The sequence below is a fragment of the Bombina bombina genome, chromosome 2 (genome assembly GCF_027579735.1).
Source record: "Bombina bombina isolate aBomBom1 chromosome 2, aBomBom1.pri, whole genome shotgun sequence".
Taxonomy (NCBI): domain Eukaryota; kingdom Metazoa; phylum Chordata; class Amphibia; order Anura; family Bombinatoridae; genus Bombina; species Bombina bombina.
This window is the reverse complement of record NC_069500.1, coordinates 340,982,213-341,009,409: the sequence shown is the minus strand read 5'-3', so window position 1 is coordinate 341,009,409 and position 27,197 is coordinate 340,982,213. Positions and strand designations below refer to the sequence as shown.

The window sequence follows — 27,197 nt, the reverse complement described above, 5'->3', positions numbered from 1 at the left end:
TTCAAAGAACTCGCGGACAAACCCTTATCTAAACCATCCTGAAGAAACTGTAAAATTCTCGGTATTCTAAAAGAATGCCAAGAAAAATGATGAGAAAGACACCAAGAAATATAAGTCTTCCAGACTCTATAATATATCTCTCGAGATACAGATTTACGAGCCTGTAACATAGTATTAATCACGGAGTCAGAGAAACCTCTATGACCAAGAATCAAGCGTTCAATCTCCATACCTTTAAATTTAAGGATTTCAGATCCGGATGGAAAAAAGGACCTTGAGACAGAAGGTCTGGTCTTAACGGAAGAGTCCATGGTTGGCAAGATGCCATCCGGACAAGATCCGCATACCAAAACCTGTGAGGCCATGCCGGAGCTATTAGCAGAACAAACGAGCATTCCCTCAGAATCTTGGAGATTACTCTTGGAAGAAGAACTAGAGGCGGAAAGATATAGGCAGGATGATACTTCCAAGGAAGTGATAATGCATCCACTGCCTCCGCCTGAGGATCCCGGGATCTGGACAGATACCTGGGAAGTTTCTTGTTTAGATGAGAGGCCATCAGATCTATCTCTGGGGGCCCCCACATTTGAACAATCTGAAGAAATACCTCTGGGTGAAGAGACCATTCGCCCGTATGCAACGTTTGGCGACTGAGATAATCCGCTTCCCAATTGTCTACACCTGGGATATGAACCGCAGAGATTAGACAGGAGCTGGATTCCGCCCAAACCAAAATTCGAGATACTTCTTTCATAGCCAGAGGACTGTGAGTCCCTCCTTGATGATTGATGTATGCCACAGTTGTGACATTGTCTGTCTGAAAACAAATGAACGATTCTCTCTTCAGAAGAGGCCAAAACTGAAGAGCTCTGAAAACTGCACGGAGTTCCAAGATATTGATCGGTAATCTCACCTCCTGAGATTCCCAAACTCCTTGTGCCGTCAGAGATCCCCACACAGCTCCCCAACCTGTGAGACTTGCATCTGTTGAAATTACAGTCCAGGTCGGAAGAACAAAAGAAGCCCCCTGAATTAAACGATGGTGATCTGTCCACCACGTTAGAGAGAGCCGAACAATCGGTTTTAAAGATATTAATTGATATATCTTCGTGTAATCCCTGCACCATTGGTTCAGCATACAGAGCTGAAGAGGTCGCATGTGAAAACGAGCAAAGGGGATCGCGTCCGATGCAGCAGTCATAAGACCTAGAATTTCCATGCATAAGGCTACCGAAGGGAATGATTGAGACTGAAGGTTTCGACAGGCTGTAATCAATTTTAGACGTCTCTTGTCTGTTAAAGACAAAGTCATGGACACTGAATCTATCTGGAAACCCAGAAAGGTTACCCTTGTTTGAGGAATCAAAGAACTTTTTGGTAAATTGATCCTCCAACCATGATCTTGAAGAAACAACACAAGTCGATTCGTATGAGACTCTGCTAAATGTAAAGACGGAGCAAGTACCAAGATATCGTCCAAATAAGGAAATACCACAATACCCTGTTCTCTGATTACAGACAGAAGGGCACCGAGAATCTTTGTGAAAATTCTTGGAGCTGTAGCAAGGCCAAACGGTAGAGCCACAAATTGGTAATGCTTGTCTAGAAAAGAGAATCTCAGGAACTGATAATGATCTGGATGAATCGGAATATGCAGATATGCATCCTGTAAATCTATTGTGGACATATAATTCCCTTGCTGAACAAAAGGCAATATAGTCCTTACAGTTACCATCTTGAACGTTGGTATCCTTACATAACGATTCAATAATTTTAGATCCAGAACTGGTCTGAAGGAATTCTCCTTCTTTGGTACAATGAAGAGATTTGAATAAAACCCCATCCCCTGTTCCGGAACTGGAACTGGCATAATTACTCCAGCCAACTCTAGATCTGAAACACAATTCAGAAATGCTTGAGCTTTCACTGGATTTACTGGGACATGGGAAAGAAAAAATCTCTTTGCAGGAGGTCTCATCTTGAAACCAATTCTGTACCCTTCTGAAACAATGTTCTGAATCCAAAGATTGTGAACAGAACTGATCCAAATTTCTTTGAAAAAACGTAACCTGCCCCCTACCAGCTGAACTGGAATGAGGGCCGTACCTTCATGTGAACTTAGAAGCAGGCTTTGCCTTTCTAGCAGGCTTGGATTTATTCCAGACTGGAGATGGTTTCCAAACTGAAACTGCTCCTGAGGACGAAGGATCAGGCTTTTGTTCTTTGTTGAAACGAAAGGAACGAAAACGATTGTTAGCCCTGTTTTTACCTTTAGACTTTTTATCCTGTGGTAAAAAAGTTCCTTTCCCACCAGTAACAGTTGAAATAATAGAATCCAACTGAGAACCAAATAATTTGTTTCCCTGGAAAGAAATGGAAAGTAGAGTTGATTTAGAAGCCATATCAGCATTCCAAGTCTTAAGCCATAAAGCTCTTCTGGCTAAGATAGCCAGAGACATAAATCTAACATCAACTCTAATAATATCAAAAATGGCATCACAGATGAAATTATTAGCATGCTGAAGAAGAATAATAATATCATGAGAATCACGATTTGTTACTTGTTGCGCTAGAGTTTCCAACCAAAAAGTTGAAGCTGCAGCAACATCAGCCAATGATATAGCAGGTCTAAGAAGATTACCTGAACATAGATAAGCTTTTCTTAGAAAAGATTCAATTTTTCTATCTAAAGGATCCTTAAACGAGGTACCATCTGATGTAGGAATGGTAGTACGTTTAGCAAGGGTAGAAATAGCCCCATCAACTTTAGGGATTTTGTCCCAAAATTCTAATCTGTCAGGCGGAACAGGATATAATTGCTTAAAACGTTTAGAAGGAGTAAATGAATTACCCAATCTATCCCATTCCTTAGCAATTACTGCAGAAATAGCATTAGGAACAGGAAAGACTTCTGGAAAAACCGCAGGAGCTTTAAAAACCTTATCCAAACGTATAGAATTAGTATCAAGAGGACTAGAATCCTCTATTTCTAAAGCAATTAGTACTTCTTTAAGTAAAGAGCGAATAAATTCCATCTTAAATAAATATGAAGATTTATCAGCATCAATCTCTGAGACAGAATCCTCTGAACCAGAAGAGTCCAAAGAATCAGAATGATGGTGTTCATTTAAAAATTCATCTGTAGAGAGAGAAGATTTAAAAGACGTTTTACGTTTACTAGAAGGAGAAATAACAGACAAAGCCTTCTTTATGGATTCAGAAACAAAATCTCTTATGTTATCAGGAACATTCTGCACCTTAGATGTTGAGGGAACTGCAACAGGCAATGGTACATCACTAAAGGAAATATTATCTGCATTAACAAGTTTGTCATGACATTTAATACAAACAACAGCTGGAGGAATAGCTACCAAAAGTTTACAGCAGATACACTTAGCTTTGGTAGATCCAGCAGGCAGAGGTTTTCCTGTAGTATCTTCTGGCTCAGATGCAACGTGAGACATCTTGCAATATGTAAGAGAAAAAACAACATATAAAGCAAAATAGATCAAATTCCTTATAAGACAGTTTCAGGAATGGGAAAAAAATGCCAAACATCAAGCTTCTAGCAACCAGAAGCAAATGAAAAATGAGACTGAAATAATGTGGAGACAAAAGCGACGCCCATATTTTTTGGCGCCAAATAAGACGCCCACATTATTTGGCGCCTAAATGCTTTTGGCGCCAAAAATGACGCCACATCCGGAACGCCGACATTTTTGGCGCAAAATAACGTCAAAAAAATGACGCAACTTCCGGCGACACGTATGACGCCGGAAACGGAAATGAATTTTTGCGCCAAAAAAGTCCGCGCCAAGAATGACGCAATAAAATGAAGCATTTTCAGCCCCCGCGAGCCTAACAGCCCACAGGGAAAAAAGTCAAATTTTTGAGGTAAGAAAAATAAGATAATTAAAGCATAATCCCAAATATGAAACTGACTGTCTGGAAATAAGGAAAGTTGAACATTCTGAGTCAAGGCAAATAAATGTTTGAATACATATATTTAGAACTTTATAAATAAAGTGCCCAACCATAGCTTAGAGTGTCACAGAAAATAAGACTTACTTACCCCAGGACACTCATCTACATGTTTGTAGAAAGCCAAACCAGTACTGAAACGAGAATCAGTAGAGGTAATGGTAAATATAAGAGTATATCGTCGATCTGAAAAGGGAGGTAAGAGATGAATCTCTACGACCGATAACAGAGAACCTTATGAAATAGACCCCGTAGAAGGAGATCACTGCATTCAATAGGCAATACTCTCCTCACATCCCTCTGACATTCACTGCACGCTGAGAGGAAAACCGGGCTCCAACTTGCTGCGGAGCGCATATCAACGTAGAATCTAGCACAAACTTACTTCACCACCTCCCTTGGAGGCAAAGTTTGTAAAACTGATTTGTGGGTGTGGTGAGGGGTGTATTTATAGGCATTTTAAGGTTTGGGAAACTTTGCCCCTCCTGGTAGGAATGTATATCCATACGTCACTAGCTCATGGACTCTTGTTAATTACATGAAAGAAACACTTGTTTTTGGGGCAAATTGGGTACTGGCAGACAGCTGCCAGTACCCAAGATGGCCGCAATTAGATAGGGGAGAGGGTTAGAGAGCTGGGGGGGGGATCATGGAGGTTGGGGCTAAGGCAGGAGTCCATCACAGCTAAAATATTTTATTTTTTTTATAAAAAAAAAAAAAAAAACTCCTTTTATTTAGTACTGGCAGACTTTCTGCCAGTACTTAAGATGGCGGGGACATTTGTGGGGTGGGGGAGGGAAGAGAGCTGTTTGGGAGGGATCAGGGTGTGGGATGTGTCAGGTGGGAGGCTGATCTCTACCCTAAAGCTAAAATTAACCCTGCAAGCTCCCTACAACCTACCTAATTAACCCCTTCACTGCTGGGCATAATTTACGTGTGGTGCGCAGCAGCATTTAGCGGCCTTCTAATTACCAAAAATCAGTGCCAAAGCCATATAAGTCTGCTATTTCTGAACAAAGGGGATCCCAAAGAAGCTTTTACAACAATTTGTGCCATAATAGCACAAACTGTTTGTAAATAATTTCAGTGAGAAACCTAAAATTGTGAAAAATGTAAAGTTTTTTTTTTATTTGCTCGCATTTGGCGGTGAAATGGTGGCATAAAATATACCAAAATGTGCCTAGATCAATACTTTGGGTTGTCTTCTAACAAAAAATATATACATGTCAAGGGATATTCAGGTATTCCTGACAGATATCAGGGTTCCAATGTAACTAGCGCTAATTTTGAAAAAAAGTGGTTTGGAAATAGCGAAGTGCTACTTGTATTTATGGCCCTATAACTTGCAAAAAAAGCTAAGAACATGTAAACATTGGGTATTTCTAAACTCAGGACAACATTTAGAAACTATTTAGCATGGGTGTTTTTTGGTGATTGTAGATGTGTAACAGATTTTGGGGGTCAAAGTTAGAAAAAGTGTGTTTTTTTCCATTTTTTCCTCATATTTTATTATTTTTTTTGTAGTAAATTATAAGACATGATGAAAATAATGGTATCTTTAGAAAGTCCATTTAATGGCGAGAAAAACGGTATATAATATGTGTGGGTACAGTAAATGAGTAAGAGGAAAATTACAGCTAAACACAAACACAGCAGAAATGTAAAAATAGCCATTGTCATTAAGGGTAAGAAAATTGAAAAATGGTCCGGTCATTAAGGGGTTAAACAAATAGGTACACCAAGCGAATGAAGAAAAATTGTTAATAGAAGTAAATTGAAAGTTGTTTAAAATCGCATGCTCTAACATAATCATAAAAACAGAATTTATGCTTACCTGATAAATTACTTTCTCCAACGGTGTGTCCGGTCCACGGCGTCATCCTTACTTGTGGGATATTCTCTCCAACAGGAAATGGCAAAGAGTCCCAGCAAAGCTGGTCACATGATCCCTCCTAGGCTCCGCCCACCCCAGTCATTCGACCGACGGACAGGAGGAAATATATATAGGAGAAACCATATGATACCGTGGTGACTGTAGTTAGAGAAAATAATTAATCAGACCTGATTAAAAAACCAGGGCGGGCCGTGGACCGGACACACCGTTGGAGAAAGTAATTTATCAGGTAAGCATAAATTCTGTTTTCTCCAACATTGGTGTGTCCGGTCCACGGCGTCATCCTTACTTGTGGGAACCAATACCAAAGCTTTAGGACACGGATGAAGGGAGGGAGCAAATCAGGTCACCTAAATGGAAGGCACCACGGCTTGCAAAACCTTTCTCCCAAAAATAGCCTCCGAAGAAGCAAAAGTATCAAATTTGTAAAATTTGGCAAAAGTGTGCAGTGAAGACCAAGTCGCTGCCTTACATATCTGGTCAACAGAAGCCTCGTTCTTGAAGGCCCATGTGGAAGCCACAGCCCTAGTGGAGTGAGCTGTGATTCTTTCAGGAGGCTGCCGTCCGGCAGTCTCATAAGCCAATCGGATAATGCTTTTAAGCCAAAAGGAAAGAGAGGTAGAAGTCGCTTTTTGACCTCTCCTTTTACCAGAATAAACAACAAACAAGAAAGATGTTTGTCTGAAATCTTTAGTAGCCTCTAAATAGAATTTTAGAGCACGGACTACGTCCAAATTGTGTAACAAACGTTCCTTCTTTGAAACTGGATTCGGACACAAAGAAGGTACAACTATCTCCTGGTTAATATTTTTGTTGGAAACAACTTTCGGAAGAAAACCAGGCTTAGAACGCAAAACCACCTTATCTGCATGGAACACCAGATAGGGCGGAGAACACTGCAGAGCAGATAACTCTGAAACTCTTCTAGCAGAAGAAATTGCAACCAAAAACAAAACTTTCCAAGATAATAACTTAATATCTACGGAATGTAAGGGTTCAAACGGAACCCCTTGAAGAACTGAAAGAACTAGATTTAGACTCCAGGGAGGAGTCAAAGGTCTGTAAACAGGCTTGATCCTAACCAGAGCCTGAACAAATGCTTGAACATCTGGCACAGCTGCCAGTCTTTTGTGAAGTAAAACAGATAAAGCAGAGATCTGTCCCTTCAGAGAACTTGCAGATAATCCTTTCTCCAAACCTTCTTGTAGAAAGGATAGAATCTTAGGAATTTTTATATTGTTCCATGGGAATCCTTTAGATTCACACCAACAGATATATTTTTTCCATATTTTATGGTAAATTTTTCTAGTTACAGGCTTTCTAGCCTGAATCAGAGTATCTATTACAGAATCTGAAAACCCACGCTTTGATAAAATCAAGCGTTCAATCTCCAAGCCGTCAGTTGGAGGGAAACCAGATTCGGATGTTCGAATGGGCCCTGAACAAGAAGGTCCTGTCTCAAAGGTAGCTTCCATGGTGGAGCCGATGACATATTCACCAGGTCTGCATACCAAGTCCTGCGTGGCCACGCAGGAGCTATCAAGATCACCGAGGCCCTCTCCTGATTGATCCTGGCTACCAGCCTGGGGATGAGAGGAAACGGTGGGAATACATAAGCTAGGTTGAAGGTCCAAGGTGCTACTAGTGCATCTACTAGGGTCGCCTTGGGATCCCTGGATCTGGACCCGTAGCAAGGAACCTTGAAGTTCTGACGAGACGCCATCAGATCCATGTCTGGAATGCCCCATAATTGAGTTATTTGGGCAAAGATTTCCGGATGGAGTTCCCACTCCCCCGGATGGAATGTCTGACGACTCAGAAAATCCGCTTCCCAATTTTCCACTCCTGGGATGTGGATCGCAGACAAGTGGCAGGAGTGATCCTCCGCCCATTGAATTATCTTGGTCACTTCTTTCATCGCCAGGGAAGTCCTTGTTCCCCCCTGATGATTGATATATGCAACGGTCGTCATGTTGTCTGACTGAAACCTTATGAATTTGGCCTTTGCTAGTTGAGGCCAAGCTCTGAGAGCATTGAATATCGCTCTCAGTTCCAGAATGTTTATCGGGAGAAGAGACTCTTCCCGAGACCATAGACCCTGAGCTTTCAGGGATTCCCAGACCGCGCCCCAGCCCACTAGGCTGGCGTCGGTCGTGACAATGACCCACTCTGGTCTGCGGAAGCTCATTCCCTGGGATAGATGGTCCAGGGTCAGCCACCAACGGAGTGAATCTCTGGTCTTTTGATCTACTTGAATCGTCGGAGACAAGTCTGTATAATCCCCATTCCACTGTCTGAGCATGCACAGTTGTAATGGTCTTAGATGAATTCGTGCAAAAGGAACTATGTCCATTGTTGCAACCATCAATCCTATTACTTCCATGCACTGCGCTATGGAAGGACGAGGAACAGAATGAAGTACTTGACAAGAGCTTAGAAGTTTTGATTTTCTGACCTCTGTCAGAAAAATCCTCATTTCTAAGGAATCTATTATTGTTCCCAAGAAGGGAACTCTTGTTGACGGGGACAGAGAACTTTTTTCTTTTTTCACCTTCCATCCGTGAGATCTGAGAAAGGCTAGGACGATGTCCGTATGAGCCTTTGCTTTTGACAGGGACGACGCTTGAATCAGGATGTCGTCCAAGTAAGGTACTACTGCAATGCCCCTTGGTCTTAGAACCGCTAGAAGGGACCCTAGTACCTTTGTGAAAATCCTTGGAGCAGTGGCTAATCCAAATGGAAGTGCCACAAACTGGTAATGCTTGTCCAGAAAAGCGAACCTTAGGAACTGATGATGTTCCTTGTGGATAGGAATATGTAGGTACGCATCCTTTAAATCCACGGTAGTCATAAATTGATTTTCCTGGATAGTAGGTAGGATCGTTCGAATAGTTTCCATTTTGAACGATGGTACCCTGAGAAATTTGTTTAGGATCTTTAGATCCAAAATTGGTCTGAATGTTCCCTCTTTTTGGGAACTATGAACAGATTGGAATAAAATCCCATTCCTTGTTCTCTTATTGGAACTGGATGTATCACTCCCATCTTTAACAGGTCTTCTACACAATGTAAGAATGCCTGTCTCTTTATTTGGTTTGAAGATAATTGAGACCTGTGGAACCTTCCCCTTGGGGGTAGTTCCTTGAATTCCAGGAGATAACCTTGAGAAACTATTTCTAGCGCCCAAGGATCCTGAACATCTCTTGCCCAAGCCTGAGCAAAGAGAGAAAGTCTGCCCCCCACTAGATCCGGTCCCGGATCGGGGGCTATCCCTTCATGCTGTTTTGGTAGCAGTGGTAGGCTTCTTGGCCTGCTTACCCTTGTTCCAGCCTTGCATTGGTTTCCAGGCTGGTTTGGGTTGTGAAGTATTACCCTCTTGCTTAGAGGATACAGAATTAGAGACTGGTCCGTTTCTGCGAAAGGGACGAAAATTAGGCTTATTATTAGCCTTAAAAGACCTATCCTGTGGGAGGGCGTGGCCCTTTCCCCCAGTGATGTCTGAAATAATCTCTTTCAAATCAGGTCCAAATAATGTTTTACCTTTGAAAGGAATGTTAAGCAATTTTGTCTTGGAAGACACATCCGCTGACCAAGACTTTAGCCAAAGCACTCTGCGCGCCACGACAGCAAACCCTGAATTTTTCGCCGCTAATCTAGCTAATTGCAAAGCGGCATCTAAAACAAAAGAGTTAGCCAATTTAAGTGCTTGAACTCTGTCCATAACCTCCTCATACGAAGATTCTTTACTGAGCGATTTTTCTAGTTCCTCGAACCAGAAACACGCTGCCGTAGTGACAGGAACAATGCATGAAATTGGTTGTAGGAGGTAACCTTGCTGTACAAAAATCTTTTTAAGCAAACCCTCTAATTTCTTATCCATAGGATCTTTGAAAGCACAACTATCTTCAATAGGAATAGTAGTGCGTTTGTTTAGAGTAGAAACCGCCCCCTCGACCTTGGGGACTGTCTGCCATAAGTCCTTTCTGGGGTCGACTATAGGAAATAATTTCTTAAATATAGGGGGGGGAACAAAAGGTATGCCGGGCCTTTCCCACTCTTTATTTACTATGTCCGCCACCCGCTTGGGTATAGGAAAAGCGTCGGGGGGCACCGGAACCTCTAGGAACTTGTCCATCTTACATAATTTCTCTGGAATGACCAAATTGTCACAATCATCCAGAGTAGATAACACCTCCTTAAGCAGTGCGCGGAGATGTTCTAATTTAAATTTAAATGTCACAACATCAGGTTCAGCTTGATGAGAAATTTTTCCTGAATCTGAAATTTCTCCATCAGACAAAACCTCCCTCATGGCCCCTTGAGATTGGTGTGAGGGTATGTCAGAACAGTTATCATCAGCGTCCTCTTGCTCTTCAGTGTTTAAAACAGAGCAATCGCGCTTTCTCTGATAAGTAAGCATTTTGGATAAAAGATTTGCTATGGAGTTATCCATTACAGCCGTTAATTGTTGCATGGTAATAAGTATTGGCACACTAGATGTACTAGGGGCCTCCTGTGTGGGCATAACTGGTGTAGACACAGTAGGGGATGATGTAGTATCATGTTTACTCCCCTCATTTGAGGAATCCTCTTGGGCAATATCATTATCTGTGGCATTACTGTCCTTACTTTGTTTGGACACTATGGCACAATTATCACATAAATTTAAATGGGGAGACACATTGGCTTTCATACATATAGAACATAGCTTATCTGATGGTACAGACATGTTAAACAGGCTTAAACTTGTCAACAAAGCACAAAAAACGTTTTAAAATAAAACCGTTACTGTCACTTTAAATTTCAAACTGAAAACACTTTATTACTGAATATGTGAAAAAGTATGAAGGAATTGTTCAAAATTCACCAAAATTTCACCACAGTGTCTTAAAGCATTAAAAGTATTGCACACCAAATTTCAGAGCTTTAACCCTTAAATTAACGGAACCGGAGCCGTTTTTACATTTAACCCCTATACAGTCCCAGAATGAGGCTCTGTCTATAACTAGAAAGGCCCCCATCTGAAAAAGGTGTCCAACACAGTGCCTGCCGTTTTTCTAAACGTTCCCCAAGATTATAATACCAATAATTAGTTAGAATCTGCATAATATGCCTAGTAAAGCAATTGTTTTAGCCCAGAAAAATGTCTACCAGTTTTTAAGCCCTTTTTGAAGCCCTTTATTCTTTTATGTTTAACTAAGAAAATGGCTTACTGGTCCCCATGAGGGGAAACGACAGCCTTCCAGCATTACATGGTCTTGTTAGAAATATGGCTAGTCATACCTTAAGCAAAAAAGACTGCTAACTGTTTCCCCCAACTGAAGTTACTTCATCTCAACAGTCCTGTGTGGAAACAGCAATTGATTTCAGTTACTGTCTGCTAAAATCATCTTCCTCTTACAAACAGAAATCTTCATCCTTTTCTGTTTCAGAGTAAATAGTACATACCAGCACTATTTTAAAATAAACACTTGATAGAAGAATAAAACTACATTTAAACACCAAAAAAACTCTTAACCATCTCCGTGGAGATGTTGCCTGTGCAACGGCAAAGAGAATGACTGGGGTGGGCGGAGCCTAGGAGGGATCATGTGACCAGCTTTGCTGGGACTCTTTGCCATTTCCTGTTGGGGAAGAGAATATCCCACAAGTAAGGATGACGCCGTGGACCGGACACACCAATGATGGAGAAAAACACACACACATATATACATACACACACACACACACATATATACATACACACACACATATACACACACACACATACATATACATACACACACACACACATACATATACACACACACACATACATACACACACACACACATACATATACACACACACACATACATATACACACACACACATACATATACACACACACACATACATATACACACATACATACATACATATACATACACATACACATACATATACATACACATACACATACATACACATACATAGACAGACATTGATCAATCGGCCCCCTAAAAAGCTCTGGATTTCCAAATCTCTTCAAATTATAAGAACAAAAAATCACTGGGAACAAATTAAAGGGGAGAAAAATTCAGGTTAATCTGTCCCTTTAGGCACAGTGGCATTGATAATCTTCGTTATGTGAAAAGCATCAAGCAATCCATCAGGAAACAGCAATGTTTGCAAGTATACAAACTTTGCAATAACCCTGTAAAATCGCCAGTAGTCTGACCATTTACTTTCTTTCTTATGATCAGGTCAAATGTGTAGACAACATACAACATCAAAGGTGGTTTACTGGCTTCTTATCTGGATAAAATAAGGGAAGACAGATGTCTTGAGACACATATAACTTGAAACCCACCTTATGCAAGAATCCAGACACTTACAGAAAAACTTAAAGGAACAGTCTACTCAAAATTAAACATTCATGATTCAGATAGGACATGAAATTTTAAACTATTTCGAATTAGCTTTTATCATCAAATTTGCTTTGTTTTCTTTGTAATCTTTGTTGAAAGCTAAACCTAGGTAGGCTCATTAGCTAATTTCTAATCCCTTGAAGGCCGCCTTTTATCTCAGTGCATTTTGACAGTTTTTCTCAGCAAAGCTGGACACTTACCGTAAAGTACCATGTAGGCCAGACCCAAGTTTGCTAACTCCTTTGCCAACAGAATTAGTTGTGTACAGATAAAGGCCATCTGATGCCAAACACCGACCCAAGTCAGCATCTGCAATTCCAAATAATAATAAGAAGAAGAAAATCTAACACTATTAGTTTTAGCAGATTCACTTAAATATTGCTAAACAATAAGGCATGGCAGAGTATAATTTTCCACAGTAGTTAATCCTAAGAACTTTCCTCTTATGTCAGAGGTTTAGATGATGAAAGCTGAAAATTAATATATTGCAAAGTTAAAGACTGCTAATGGTTAACACTATTCGTAGATACTATAAGCAGCTATTATTGCTGACTTCCCTTAAAAACATTTATTTTTGTTACTAATTAGGCTAATTCTTGCATAATCCACCCATTGTTTTAAGAGATTAGCAATACAGGTTTTCTCTGGATATAAGGACAGTTAGTTACTATTGATCATCACTTACTATATGTACCTTTATTCTCATTGTTTGAACCACTGGTCCCATCAGGAGCTGGAAGCATATCTTCAAAACCCCATGTTACTATGTGTTTGCTTCCAAGTAAACAAGAGGGAGATCCTGGCCCTCCTTCCAAAAGCAGCAATCTTTAAGATGAACAAAAATGACAAGTTACAGCAGAATCTGAAACAGCTGCATCACTTAGAGGAATATACATTTCATAAAGCATAAAAAATTCAGTCAAAATAACAGCATTAAAAGATGAGCCTGCTATTCCGGTCTGTTATTTAAAGCTACGTACTTGTACTTTTAACAACAGTCATTCTACCTAACGTTATCATCAAGCTTAGGGAACATCAGTTCTGCCATCTTCATAAGAATTCTTTTCAATGTACAAAGAAGTGAACTAGAGCTCGTTCTCAATCTCATGTTTGGTACAGGCTGTCTCCAACAGTGATGTACATACAACAGTCATTTAAAATAAATACAATGGCAACACCATGATAACATTCAGAGAGAACAGCTGTACTTTATAAGCCAACCACAATCATTCTTCTGCCTACCAAAGTATACTTAAAAATAAATGTTCCCAAAAAAACATAAAAGTCTTATAAAAATGTATTCTAAGAAGAAACAAATTGTTCACTGGACAAAAACAAACACTTAAGAAAAAAAAATAGACTTTAAGGTATTAGGAAGCATCATTAAAGGCGTATAACTCAAAATGTACCATTTATGCTGTTAACTTTTCAATGCACTTTAAGTCAAAATTAAACTGTCATGATTTAAATACAACATGCAATCTCTTTTTAAAATTCTGCTTTCCTATTTACTTCTGTTATGTTTGCTTTGTTCTCTTGGCATTGTTTGTTGATGAGCATACTAAGGTAGGCTCAGGAGCTTTTAATTTTACGTGCACATCTTTCTCAAAGCATTACTTGATTGTGGATACATAATATGCACACATTGAAAGATTCATTTTAACAGTCCATTAATATTTTGCTTTCACTATACTCAAATAGTTATGGGGGGGGAGCATTTCTAGTACAGTAGCAAGCGTTCACAAACTTCTTGAGCAAGCTCTTCAGTCATTGGTTAAAAAATTTTTTTTTAAAAAAAATATAAATGTATTTGCTTCTGGACTTAATTTGCTTTAAAAGAAAATTATAGTTTTAAATGTTTTTGTATGGAGATTGTGTTTGCAATGCAGAGATTTATTTTGGATGTACATAAAATGAATTTAATGTCCTTTTAAGAAGGAAAGATTAGGGGGGGATATCCATTGTGGTTTTCAGCTTCAGTGATTCTTCCAAACATCACATACCAAAAATAGTCATCTCCTCCTGGGAAGTTTGCTGCACTTATTTATTGCAGGAACACTTTATAAACAAATGTATCTGCCCTCCCACACACATATCTAAACACTACCATATTTCCTTCTGATCTGTGGAAAATATATTCCACGTACCGCATATGGTGATTGACAAGTGTACCTGTCATATTACTGGGCCTTGTAGACTAGATTTGTAACCTGACTTTTCTTTTTAAAATCGTATTGAAAATAGCAGCCATTTAAAAGACGCAAAAACCCTGACTGTGAAAAGCAGTTAAAAATTACAATAATTCTCTGTTGAAAATATGCATTTTCTTTAATATTCTATTAATTAGTTATACAAAACTGTATCACTAGATAGTAACACTGGATTACTCTTACAACTCTTACAACTATTACAACTCTTCTGCCTCAAGTCGTGATCTGAAGAAGCGTTTGCAATAAAGGATGCAGTTAAAAGTGAACAATCAGCACATACAAACTGGACACTAAGGACAAAAGCACTCTTGTGGCTTTGTATAAAAGATGATTCAATCTGCTGAAATCAGCAACTGACATTTTTTTTCACCTTTCACTGGGACAATGACTGATCAGCAAACTTTTACCAAAGAGAATCAAGGTCTCAATTATGCATTTAAACAGGTGAATTTTAAGCATGCAGATCAATTCAATTACCAGTCTAAATCAATATATTCGATTGCTTATTGTTTTTAGAGCTCATATAATTTCCACTCTAGTTTAATAATATTTAACTAGTTAACCGCAACATAACAATGTCAACATTATAAAATAAAAATGCAGCAATATATTAAAAATGGTTTCTTACCTATATAATACATCTGCCACAGGCAGTGAACCTAAATCCGTCTGTTTCTGCAGCAAGTGTACTGTGTGAACAAAAGTTTTCAATGATCCCCTAGAGAGGGAAAAAAAAAAAAAGATAAAAAAATGTTATGCCTGCATATGTAAATCAGTGTGTGTGAACCTTCATGTGTCAGTACCACCCTAATGTTAAAACTAAAGCGACATATCTGATTTCAACTAATAACCAATGGAAATTAAAAACGTAAACTGTATTGTGCCAAATAACTTAAATAACTTAGCATAAAAGCAAAACCAGAAACAAACATTTTTCACTATTTCATTTTTAAAAATTAGAAAAAAAAAAAACATATGAAACACACTGGCACGTAAAAGGGACAGTTAAGTCAAAATCAAACGTTCATGGTTCAGATAGAGAATACAATTTTAACCAACTTTCAAATTTACTTCTATTATATTTGATTTGTTCTCCTGGTATTCTTTGTTGAAGAGTACAACACAGGCAGTTTGACAGGGGCTCAGGAGAATGCACATGTCTTTAGCAGCGGCAGCAGTGTTTGCAACTACATATAAAAAGATACAATGTAACCACACCATCCAAATGATGCTTTCTTTAGCAATAATAAAAGCAAGGATCAGCAACATTTTGGGGCACAGCCCTATTATTATTATTATTGTTATTTGTAGAGCACCAACAGATTCTGCAGTGCTATGAACAGAGGAATGACATGCAAGGTAACATTTATAGGGAACAAGTGGGTAGAGGGCCCTGTCCTGCCCTGTAGGTGAAAGAAAGGCACTGCTGTCGAAATCGCTCAGAGACCGCATTGCATTTGTTTTGATCAGTAACTTGCGTGAAGCTCTCTTTTGGTTGAGCAGAATCAGCTTTTGGGAGCTTTGTGTGAACCCGAGAACAGATGTAAATTCCACAAATTAAAACTAAAAATAAATATTAAAATAAAAGAACATCTATTAAAGGGTGAAGGGGGTGTCGTTGTCTTGTAAATTTCATCAGAGGGGAGGCCCAATGCCTAAAACTCCTGCTAAGGGCGGGCTCATATTTGGCTGCCTTGGTGCGAGAACGAATCTACTAGCCTGGATACTCACGTTACTAAGCCTGCCTGGATACCTCTGCATTCAACCAAATGCTTAAGCACAATTGTGCAATAAGTGGGAAGGAAGAGATGCAGTTGTCACACCTTGAATGTTGTCCTTGATAGGTATCTTTGTGCATGATAAGGTTTTGCTGCTGGGAGCGCATAAGCATGGTACAAAGCACATACCAATTCATATAGAGCCATATCAGTTTTTCTCTGACACTAAGCTTAGTGATTATTGATTAGTATATTGCAGCATCATAGCAGCAAAGCATCCAATGTACACTCAAGTGTTTCAAGGGACAGCGAAGAAAGCGGTTTTCAGTGGTAAACGACAAGATAATCTAAATTTATATTTTTATTATGTTTAAGTTAATTTGGGAGAGAAAGGCATGAGCACTTAAATGTAGTACAAATATTGCCCATATTTACTAATAAAAGTTCATGTTTGGAAGAGAAGGTAGAACAGCATCTCTAATAATGGACTTTCCCAACAAGAGCAGTGAAGAATTCCAAAGTGAATATGCCGCATAGCCTTCCATGATTAAAGTTTTACAGGACACTAGCAGTGAACATATGGACTTGCTAGAAGTAATTAATAAAGCCATGTGTTACTTTAGAAAGCTCATCTGTTGCTTTCAAATGTTTTCTACTCTGTATATTTATTAGTTATGAAAGCATAAAATCCTCCTACTCCAGCCCGGGGTGCACGGTACGACCTGTGCTATTACAGTTCTTAGCTGCTACATTCTGGCTACCTCAGTTTTCTACCAGCAAATTTACAGCTGTGCTCACTCCTGCAGGTTGTACGCAGTTCAGATTGTGATGTCATCAGTGGGCAGAGCTTGGCAGCCATTTAAAAGGTGAAAAGAATCAATATTCATTTTAAAATAACTTTTTTACTATTACTGCTGGGTGCAGTAGGATATTTGCAGCTTAATCTAAAGTAAGACTTTAAAGATGACCAAGGTGTAGACTGTCCCTTTAATATAGGTAGGAAGGTGTTCATGGAACTTGGTATTTAAGGTAGATTTAGGGACAGAATCGGAAAGCTCCATTTTAACATTGAAAAACAAGGGCATAAAATATAAAAAGCTCTTGAGGAATGGAAAACTTACCCCTCCTAAAGAAGCTATAATAAAAAAATAAAAAACCCTTACAAACTCAAAGCACGCTAAACTGAACTGAAAAATAATGCAGGGGACAAGTAAACATAACATCTGAAGCCTGGATAACGCTCAGCTAAATAGATAGACGTGAAAACTCAACTGTCATAAGAGAGATTAGCACACTTAAAGTGCGCGTACCGGAGGGCAACCAAACATGCATTAACCCAAAGTGCGGGGAAAAAATAATGCTCCAGGGCTCACAAAAAAAATGTCCCTGATGCCTGTAATTTGCAATTAAACTCACCTGTATCAATTAACAGGTGCTGACAATATAGAAATCACACCGGCAACCTTTCTGTTGCATGTCTCTGTGTGCCACACTGAGAATGGAGAAGAGAAAGAGAAGCAAAAAATTGTATGGGGGATTTGAGAAAAAAAATTGTGGAAAAGTATTGACAATCTCAAGGTTCCATCTCCAGAGATCTTAATCTTCCTGTGTCCAATGTGCGCAACATTGTCAAGAAGTTTACAGCCCATGGCACTGTAGCTAATCTCCCTGGACGTGGACGAAAGAGAAAAATTCATCAAAGATTGCAATGAAGGATTGTTCGAATGGTGGATAAAGTACCTGAATCAACTTCCAGACAAATTCAAGTTGACCTTCAGGCACAGGGTACAAATGTGTTAGCTCGCACTTTACGTCGCCATCTGAATGAAAAGGAATGCTATGGTAGGAGACCCAGGAGGACCCCACTGCTGACACAGAAAAATAAAAAAGCCATATTGCAGTTTGCCAAAAATTACTTGAGGAAGCAAAAATTATTTTGGGAGAACGTGCTGTGGACAAACAAAATAAAACTACAGTTTTTTGGTAAAGCCCATCATTCTAATGTTTTCAGAAAAATATTCAATCACTGGATGTCTTGACTGTGTGCATGGCATTATGAAATATGAAGACTACCAAAGAATTCTGTGGTCATGGGTCTTACAGCAGGACAATGACCTAAAGTACACTTTAAAAAGCACCCAGAAATGGTTTAAGATAAAGCGCTGGAGAGTACTGAACTGGCCAGCAAGGAGTCCAGATCTAAAACTCATAAAGCACCTGTGGAGAGATCTCAAAACAGCAGTTGGTAAAAGAAACCCTTCCCATCTGAGAGACCTGGAGCAGTTAGCGAAAACAGAATTTATGTTTACCTGATAAATTACTTTCTCCAACGGTGTGTCCGGTCCACGGCGTCATCCTTACTTGTGGGATATTCTCTTCCCCAACAGGAAATGGCAAAGAGCCCAGCAAAGCTGGTCACATGATCCCTCCTAGGCTCCGCCTACCCCAGTCATTCGACCGACGTTAAGGAGGAATATTTGCATAGGAGAAACCATATGGTACCGTGGTGACTGTAGTTAAAGAAAATAAATTCTCAGACCTGATTAAAAAAACCAGGGCGGGCCGTGGACCGGACACACCGTTGGAGAAAGTAATTTATCAGGTAAACATAAATTCTGTTTTCTCCAACATAGGTGTGTCCGGTCCACGGCGTCATCCTTACTTGTGGGAACCAATACCAAAGCTTTAGGACACGGATGAAGGGAGGGAGCAAATCAGGTCACCTAAATGGAAGGCACCACGGCTTGCAAAACCTTTCTCCCAAAAATAGCCTCAGAAGAAGCAAAAGTATCAAACTTGTAAAATTTGGTAAAAGTGTGCAGTGAAGACCAAGTCGCTGCCCTACATATCTGATCAACAGAAGCCTCGTTCTTGAAGGCCCATGTGGAAGCCACAGCCCTAGTGGAATGAGCTGTGATTCTTTCGGGAGGCTGCCGTCCGGCAGTCTCGTAAGCCAATCTGATGATGCTTTTAATCCAAAAAGAGAGAGAGGTAGAAGTTGCTTTTTGACCTCTCCTTTTACCGGAATAAACAACAAACAAGGAAGATGTTTGTCTAAAATCCTTTGTAGCATCTAAATAGAATTTTAGAGCGCGAACAACATCCAAATTGTGCAACAAACGTTCCTTCTTTGAAACTGGTTTCGGACACAGAGAAGGTACGATAATCTCCTGGTTAATGTTTTTGTTAGAAACAACTTTTGGAAGAAAACCAGGTTTAGTACGTAAAACCACCTTATCTGCATGGAACACCAGATAAGGAGGAGAACACTGCAGAGCAGATAATTCTGAAACTCTTCTAGCAGAAGAAATTGCAACTAGAAACAAAACTTTCCAAGATAATAACTTAATATCAACGGAATGCAAGGGTTCAAACGGAACCCCCTGAAGAACTGAAAGAACTAAATTGAGACTCCAAGGAGGAGTCAAAGGTTTGTAAACAGGCTTAATTCTAACCAGAGCCTGAACAAAGGCTTGAACATCTGGCACAGCGGCCAGCTTTTTGTGAAGTAACACAGACAAGGCAGAAATCTGTCCCTTCAGGGAACTTGCAGATAATCCTTTTTCCAATCCTTCTTGAAGGAAGGATAGAATCCTAGGAATCTTAACCTTGTCCCAAGGGAATCCTTTAGATTCACACCAACAGATATATTTTTTCCAAATTTTGTGGTAAATCTTTCTAGTTACAGGCTTTCTGGCCTGAACAAGAGTATCGATAACAGAATCTGAGAATCCTCGCTTCGATAAGATCAAGCGTTCAATCTCCAAGCAGTCAGCTGGAGTGAAACCAGATTCGGATGTTCGAACGGACCCTGAACAAGAAGGTCTCGTCTCAAAGGTAGCTTCCAAGGAGGAGCCGATGACATATTCACCAGATCTGCATACCAAGTCCTGCGTGGCCACGCAGGAGCTATCAAGATCACCGACGCCCTCTCCTGATTGATCCTGGCTACCAGCCTGGGGATGAGAGGAAACGGCGGGAACACATAAGCTAGTTTGAAGGTCCAAGGTGCTACTAGTGCATCCACTAGAGCCGCCTTGGAATCCCTGGATCTGGACCCGTAGCAAGGAACTTTGAAGTTCTGACGAGAGGCCATCAGATCCATGTCTGGAATGCCCCACAGCTGAGTGACTTGGGCAAAGATTTCCGGATGGAGTTCCCACTCCCCCGGATGCAATGTCTGACGACTCAGAAAATCCGCTTCCCAATTTTCCACTCCTGGGATGTGGATAGCGGACAGGTGGCAGGAGTGAGACTCCGCCCATAGAATGATTTTGGTCACTTCTTCCATCGCTAGGGAACTCCTTGTTCCCCCCTGATGGTTGATGTACGCAACAGTTGTCATGTTGTCTGATTGAAACCGTATGAACTTGGCCCTCGCTAGCTGAGGCCAAGCCTTGAGAGCAATGAATATCGCTCTCAGTTCCAGAATATTTATCGGTAGAAGAGATTCTTCCCGAGACCAAAGACCCTGAGCTTTCAGGGATCCCCAGACCGCGCCCCAGCCCATCAGACTGGCGTCGGTCGTGACAATGACCCACTCTGGTCTGCAGAATGTCATCCCTTGTGACAGGTTGTCCAGGGACAGCCACCAACGGAGTGAGTCTCTGGTCCTCTGATTTACTTGTATCTTCGGAGACAAGTCTGTATAATCCCCATTCCACTGACTGAGCATGCACAGTGGTAATGGTCTTAGATGAATGCGCGCAAAAGGAACTATGTCCATTGCCGCTACCATCAACCCGATCACTTCCATGCACTGAGCTATGGAAGGAAGAGGAACGGAATGAAGTATCCGACAAGAGTCTAGAAGCTTTGTTTTTCTGGCCTCTGTCAGAAAAATCCTCATTTCTAAGGAGTCTATTATTGTTCCCAAGAAGGGAACCCTTGTTGACGGAGATAGAGAACTCTTTTCCACGTTCACTTTCCATCCGTGAGATCTGAGAAAGGCCAGGACTATGTCCGTGTGAGCCTTTGCTTGAGGAAGGGACGACGCTTGAATCAGAATGTCGTCCAAATAAGGTACTACAGCAAAGCCCCTTGGTCTTAGCACAGCTAGAAGGGACCCTAGTACCTTTGTGAAAATCCTTGGAGCAGTGGCTAATCCGAAAGGAAGCGCCACGAACTGGTAATGTTTGTCCAGGAATGCGAACCTCAGGAACCGATGATGTTCCTTGTGGATAGGAATATGTAGATACGCATCCTTTAAATCCACCGTGGTCATGAATTGACCTTCCTGGATGGAAGGAAGAATAGTTCGAATGGTTTCCATCTTGAACGATGGAACCTTGAGAAACTTGTTTAAGATCTTGAGATCTAAGATTGGTCTGAACGTTCCCTCTGGGAACTATAAACAGATTGGAGTAGAACCCCATCCCTTGTTCTCTTAATGGAACGGGATGAATCACTCCCATTTTTAACAGGTCTTCTACACAATGTAAGAATGCCTGTCTTTTTATGTGGTCTGAAGACAACTGAGACCTGTGGAACCTCCCCCTTGGGGGAAGTCCCTTGAATTCCAGAAGATAACCTTGGGAGACTATTTCTAGCGCCCAAGGATCCAGAACATCTCTTGCCCAAGCCTGAGCGAAGAGAGAGAGTCTGCCCCCCACCAGATCCGGTCCCGGATCGGGGGCCAACATTTCATGCTGTCTTGGTAGCAGTGGCAGGCTTCTTGGCCTGCTTTCCCTTGTTCCAGCCTTGCATTGGTCTCCAAGCTGGCTTGGCTTGAGAAGTATTACCCTCTTGCTTAGAGGACGTAGCACTTTGGGCTGGTCCGTTTCTACGAAAGGGACGAAAATTAGGTTTATTTTTTGCCTTGAAAGGCCGATCCTGAGGAAGGGCGTGGCCCTTACCCCCAGTGATATCCGAGATAATCTCTTTCAAGTCAGGGCCAAACAGCGTTTTCCCCTTGAAAGGAATGTTAAGTAGCTTGTTCTTGGAAGACGCATCAGCCGACCAAGATTTCAACCAAAGCGCTCTGCGCGCCACAATAGCAAACCCAGAATTCTTAGCCGCTAACCTAGCCAATTGCAAAGTGGCGTCTAGGGTGAAAGAATTAGCCAATTTGAGAGCATTGATTCTGTCCATAATCTCCTCATAAGGAGGAGAATCACTGTCGACCGCCTTTATCAGCTCATCGACCCAGAAACATGCGGCTGTAGCGACAGGGACAATGCATGAAATTGGTTGTAGAAGGTAACCCTGCTGAACAAACATCTTTTTAAGCAAACCTTCTAATTTTTTATCCATAGGATCTTTGAAAGCACAACTATCCTCTATGGGTATAGTGGTGCGTTTGTTTAAAGTGGAAACCGCTCCCTCGACCTTGGGGACTGTCTGCCATAAGTCCTTTCTGGGGTCGACCATAGGAAACAATTTTTTAAATATGGGGGGAGGGACGAAAGGAATACCGGGCCTTTCCCATTCTTTATTAACAATGTCCGCCACCCGCTTGGGTATAGGAAAAGCTTCTGGGAGCCCCGGCACCTCTAGGAACTTGTCCATTTTACATAGTTTCTCTGGGATGACCAACTTGTCACAATCATCCAGAGTGGATAATACCTCCTTAAGCAGAATGCGGAGATGTTCCAACTTAAATTTAAATGCAATCACGTCAGGTTCAGCTTGTTGAGAAATGTTCCCTGAATCAGTAATTTCTCCCTCAGACAAAACCTCCCTGGCCCCATCAGACTGAGTTAGGGGCCCTTCAGAAATATTAATATCAGTGTCGTCATGCTCTTCAGTATCTAAAACAGAGCAGTCGCGCTTACGCTGATAAGTGTTCATTTTGGCTAAAATGTTTTTGACAGAATTATCCATTACAGCCGTTAATTGTTGCATAGTAAGGAGTATTGGCGCGCTAGATGTACTAGGGGCCTCCTGAGTGGGCAAGACTCGTGTAGACGAAGGAGGGAATGATGCAGTACCATGCTTACTCCCCTCACTTGAGGAATCATCTTGGGCATCATTGTCATTGTCACATAAATCACATTTATTTAAATGAATAGGAATTCTGGCTTCCCCACATTCAGAACACAGTCTATCTGGTAGTTCAGACATGTTAAACAGGCATAAACTTGATAACAAGTACAAAAAACGTTTTAAAATAAAACCGTTACTGTCACTTTAAATTTTAAACTGAACACACTTTATTACTGCAAATGCGAAAAAACATGAAGGAATTGTTCAAAATTCACCAAATTTTCACCACAGTGTCTTAAAGCCTTAGAAGTATTGCACACCAAATTTGGAAGCTTTAACCCTTAAAATAACGGAACCGGAGCCGTTTTGAACTTTAACCCCTTTACAGTCCCTGGTATCAGCTTTGCTGAGACCCAACCAAGCCCCAAGGGGAATACGATACCAAATGACGCCTTCAGAAAGTCTTTTCTAAGTATCAGAGCTCCTCTCACATGCGACTGCATGCCATGCCTCTCAAAAACAAGTGCGCCACACCGGCGCGAAAATGAGGCTCTGCCTATGCTTTGGGAAAGCCCCTAAAGAATAAGGTGTCTAAAACAGTGCCTGCCGATATTATTATATCAAAATACCCAGATAAAATGATTCCTCAAGGCTAAATATGTGTTAATAATCAATCGATTTAGCCCAAAAAAAGTCTACAGTCTTAATAAGCCCTTTTTGAAGCCCTTATTTACAATCGTAATAAACATGGCTTACCGGATCCCAGAGGGAAAATGACAGCTTCCAGCATTACATCGTCTTGTTAGAATGTGTCATACCTCAAGCAGCAAGAGACTGCTCACTGTTCCCCCAACTGAAGTTAATTGCTCTCAACAGTCCTGTGTGGAACAGCCATGGATTTTAGTGACGGTTGCTAAAATCATTTTCCTCATACAAACAGAAATCTTCATCTCTTTTCTGTTTCTGAGTAAATAGTACATACCAGCACTATTTCAAAATAACAAACTCTTGATTGAATAATAAAAACTACAGTTAAACACTAAAAAACTCTAAGCCATCTCCGTGGAGATGTTGCCTGTACAACGGCAAAGAGAATGACTGGGGTAGGCGGAGCCTAGGAGGGATCATGTGACCAGCTTTGCTGGGCTCTTTGCCATTTCCTGTTGGGGAAGAGAATATCCCACAAGTAAGGATGACGCCGTGGACCGGACACACCTATGTTGGAGAAATAAGAGTGGTCCAAATTTTCAGTAGAGAGGTGTAAGAAACTCACTGATGGTTACAGGAAACAATTGATTTCAGTTATTTATTCAGAGGGGGTGTGCATCCAAATATTAAATTGAGGGTGCCAATAATTGTGTCCAGTCCATTTTTTGAGTTTTGCATGGAATGTGTCAGATTAGGCTTTTGTTCTCCACTTTTTTGTGTCATACCAATACAAACAAAAGAAATAAAAATGAGAATGCTTAAACATTTGTAATTGCAACAATTTTCTGGGCGAAGTGGTGCCAATATTTTTGGCCATGACTGTATATATATTTATTATACACACACACAAATATACATATGCACATTCCCTGAGGTAATGGAATGGCATTACAGTACTGTACTATCTTTCTGAGGGTACTATGTACACAAAAGTATTAAAAATTATATAAAACTACCTTTAGGTTGCATGTATAAGCTGTATTAGGAGTATGACAAGTAAATATTGCTTTTAATCTGCGATAGTTACTGCATTAGCGGATTTATATAATGAGTCACTGTTGACAGGAGTTGTTCCAGATTACTGAAAAAATGCTAATATAGTTCCTCTCTTCATAAAAAGGGTAGTTGGAAGACTCTGGTAACTATAGAGCAGTCAGTTTCACTTGAATTGTAGGGAAATTAATGGAAACTCTTAAATTAAAGACTTGTGTCTTACCATGAAATAAATTAGAAGACAAAAAACAGCATGATTTTACTGCTGGACTAATCTAACTGAATTCTTAGACCATGTAACTAAATTTATAGGCCAGGGAGGATCCGTAGATGTAGCATGCCTAGACTTTACCAAAGCATTTGGCACTGTCCTAAACATTCACAAAAAGTATTGTTAGGTGGGTAGAATGATGGCTTAAAGGGAAAGTGTAATGTAAAATAATTTTTACCTTCATGTGTATTCTAAGACTACCAGATGCAGAGTATAAAATGTATGAGAAATAGCTCATTTATGATTATTTTTTATTTTAAATTGCTTATTTTGTTCTGTTAAACCACAACCCATCAAAATGTGTTGAGTTTGCAGGTAAATCAAATATCCTAATTGTATCACATTCTGTACACACACACACACACTTCTTTATATTATATCTGTCTGTAAACCAAAGCCTAGTAATAAAGAGAGGAAACATTTAAAATTAACATTTTATTGCTCATCTCTTAATTCTTCTGCTGGCTATGTTTACACAGATTTTCTTTAGCCTTTACTTAAAAGGGACACTGAACCCACATTTATTCTTTCATGATTCAGATAGAGCATGCAATTTTAAGCAACTTTCTAATTCACTCCTATTATCAATTTTTCTTTGTTCTCTTGCTATCTTTATTTTAAAAGCAGGAATGTAAATCTTAGCAGCCAGCCCATTTTAGGTTCAGCACCATGGATAGCGCTTGCTTATTGGAGGCTTACATTTACCCACCAATAAGCAAGCATAACCCAGTTTCTCAACCAAAAATGGTCCAGCTTCTATGCATCACATTCTTGCTTTTTAAAGATAGCAAGAGAATGAAGAAAAATTGATAATAGGAGTAAATTAGAAAGTTGCTTAAAATTGCATGCTCTATCTGAATCATGAAAAAAAATGGGTTTAGTGCCCCTTTAAGTATAGAACTGATGGACTTCGGTCTTTTTTCAGCCTCATCTACTATGTTAGCAATGGGGACAACTTTCGCCCCATCCAATGCCAACCTCTACATGGCATCCTTTGAAGAACAATATATTTGGCAAAATAACCCATATAATGATTGCTTACACAGATACTATTGCTACATAGACAATGTTATAATTATATGGCAGGGTGACCGAGATAAGATCCCTGAATTTTTAGAACACATTAACAATAATAACTATAATTTAAAATCCACCATGAATCAATCCACCATCTCAATTGAATTCCTGGATTTGGTTCTTTATAATGATCCTTTAAAAAAATAAAGTATCTGTCAAGAATTATAGAAACGATAATGATAGAAACAGCTTTCTAAGAGCTGATAGTGGACATATCACCAGATGGAAAAAGAATATACCATTAGGCCAGTTCCAATGTATTAAACTTAATTGTACTAGAAATGAGGATTTTAGTAGGGAAGCAAATATCAAAGGATAGATTCATTAATAAGGGCTATAAGGAAAAGGAACTGGATGATACTTTAGATAGAGTGAGTCACATGAATAGAGTAAATCTGGTGAAAAATAAAACAAAAGGGGTAACTGAAATTGATACTAACATTAAACCTAAATTCATATGTTCATACAATGCGAAACACCAGCAGATTAAACATATTTTACAGAAACATTGGAACATTTTGAAACTTGACCCCTATCTTAAATATGAAATTGGGGACAGACCAGAATTTGATTTTAAGAAAAACAAGGATCTTAAGAAAACTTTAGCAACAACTAAATTAAGAGCTGTTAAGAACAAACATAACTAATTGGTGGGGAAGAAGTCCTGGTCTTCATAAGTGTAAGCAAATAGATTGCCGCCTATGCCCTTATATAATAGGTAACAATTCTGTATTTAGTAATCATGATGGCACTAAACAATATTATTTTAAAGATGTTTGCACGTGACAGCACATAAGTGGTATACATGATCAAATGTAGCTGTAATTTGATTTATATCGGAAGGACAAAACGAAAGATCAAATACAGAATATATGAATATCTGAAAAACATTACTACATCATTTAGTGTCCACAGTGTTTCTGATCACTTTAACACGGTACATCAGAGTAATCCAAAGTGGCTGGAAGTCAAAATAGTTAAGTGGATATGGCCCAACATATGGGACAGTAA

General features: G+C 39.9%; 1 protein-coding gene across 1 annotated transcript in view; it reads right to left on the bottom strand.

Annotated features, from left to right (window-relative positions):
* HECTD4 (HECT domain E3 ubiquitin protein ligase 4) overlaps positions 1–27,197 on the bottom strand; it is a 666,929-nt gene that overhangs the window by 562,125 nt on the left and 77,607 nt on the right. The window contains exons 3-5 of the mRNA XM_053699752.1: positions 15,124–15,213; positions 12,980–13,110; positions 12,486–12,594 (exon numbers count right to left, since the gene is read on the bottom strand). Of these exons, the coding sequence (XP_053555727.1) occupies positions 12,486–12,594; positions 12,980–13,110; positions 15,124–15,213 (330 nt within the window). The remainder of the gene's footprint in view (positions 1–12,485; positions 12,595–12,979; positions 13,111–15,123; positions 15,214–27,197) is intronic.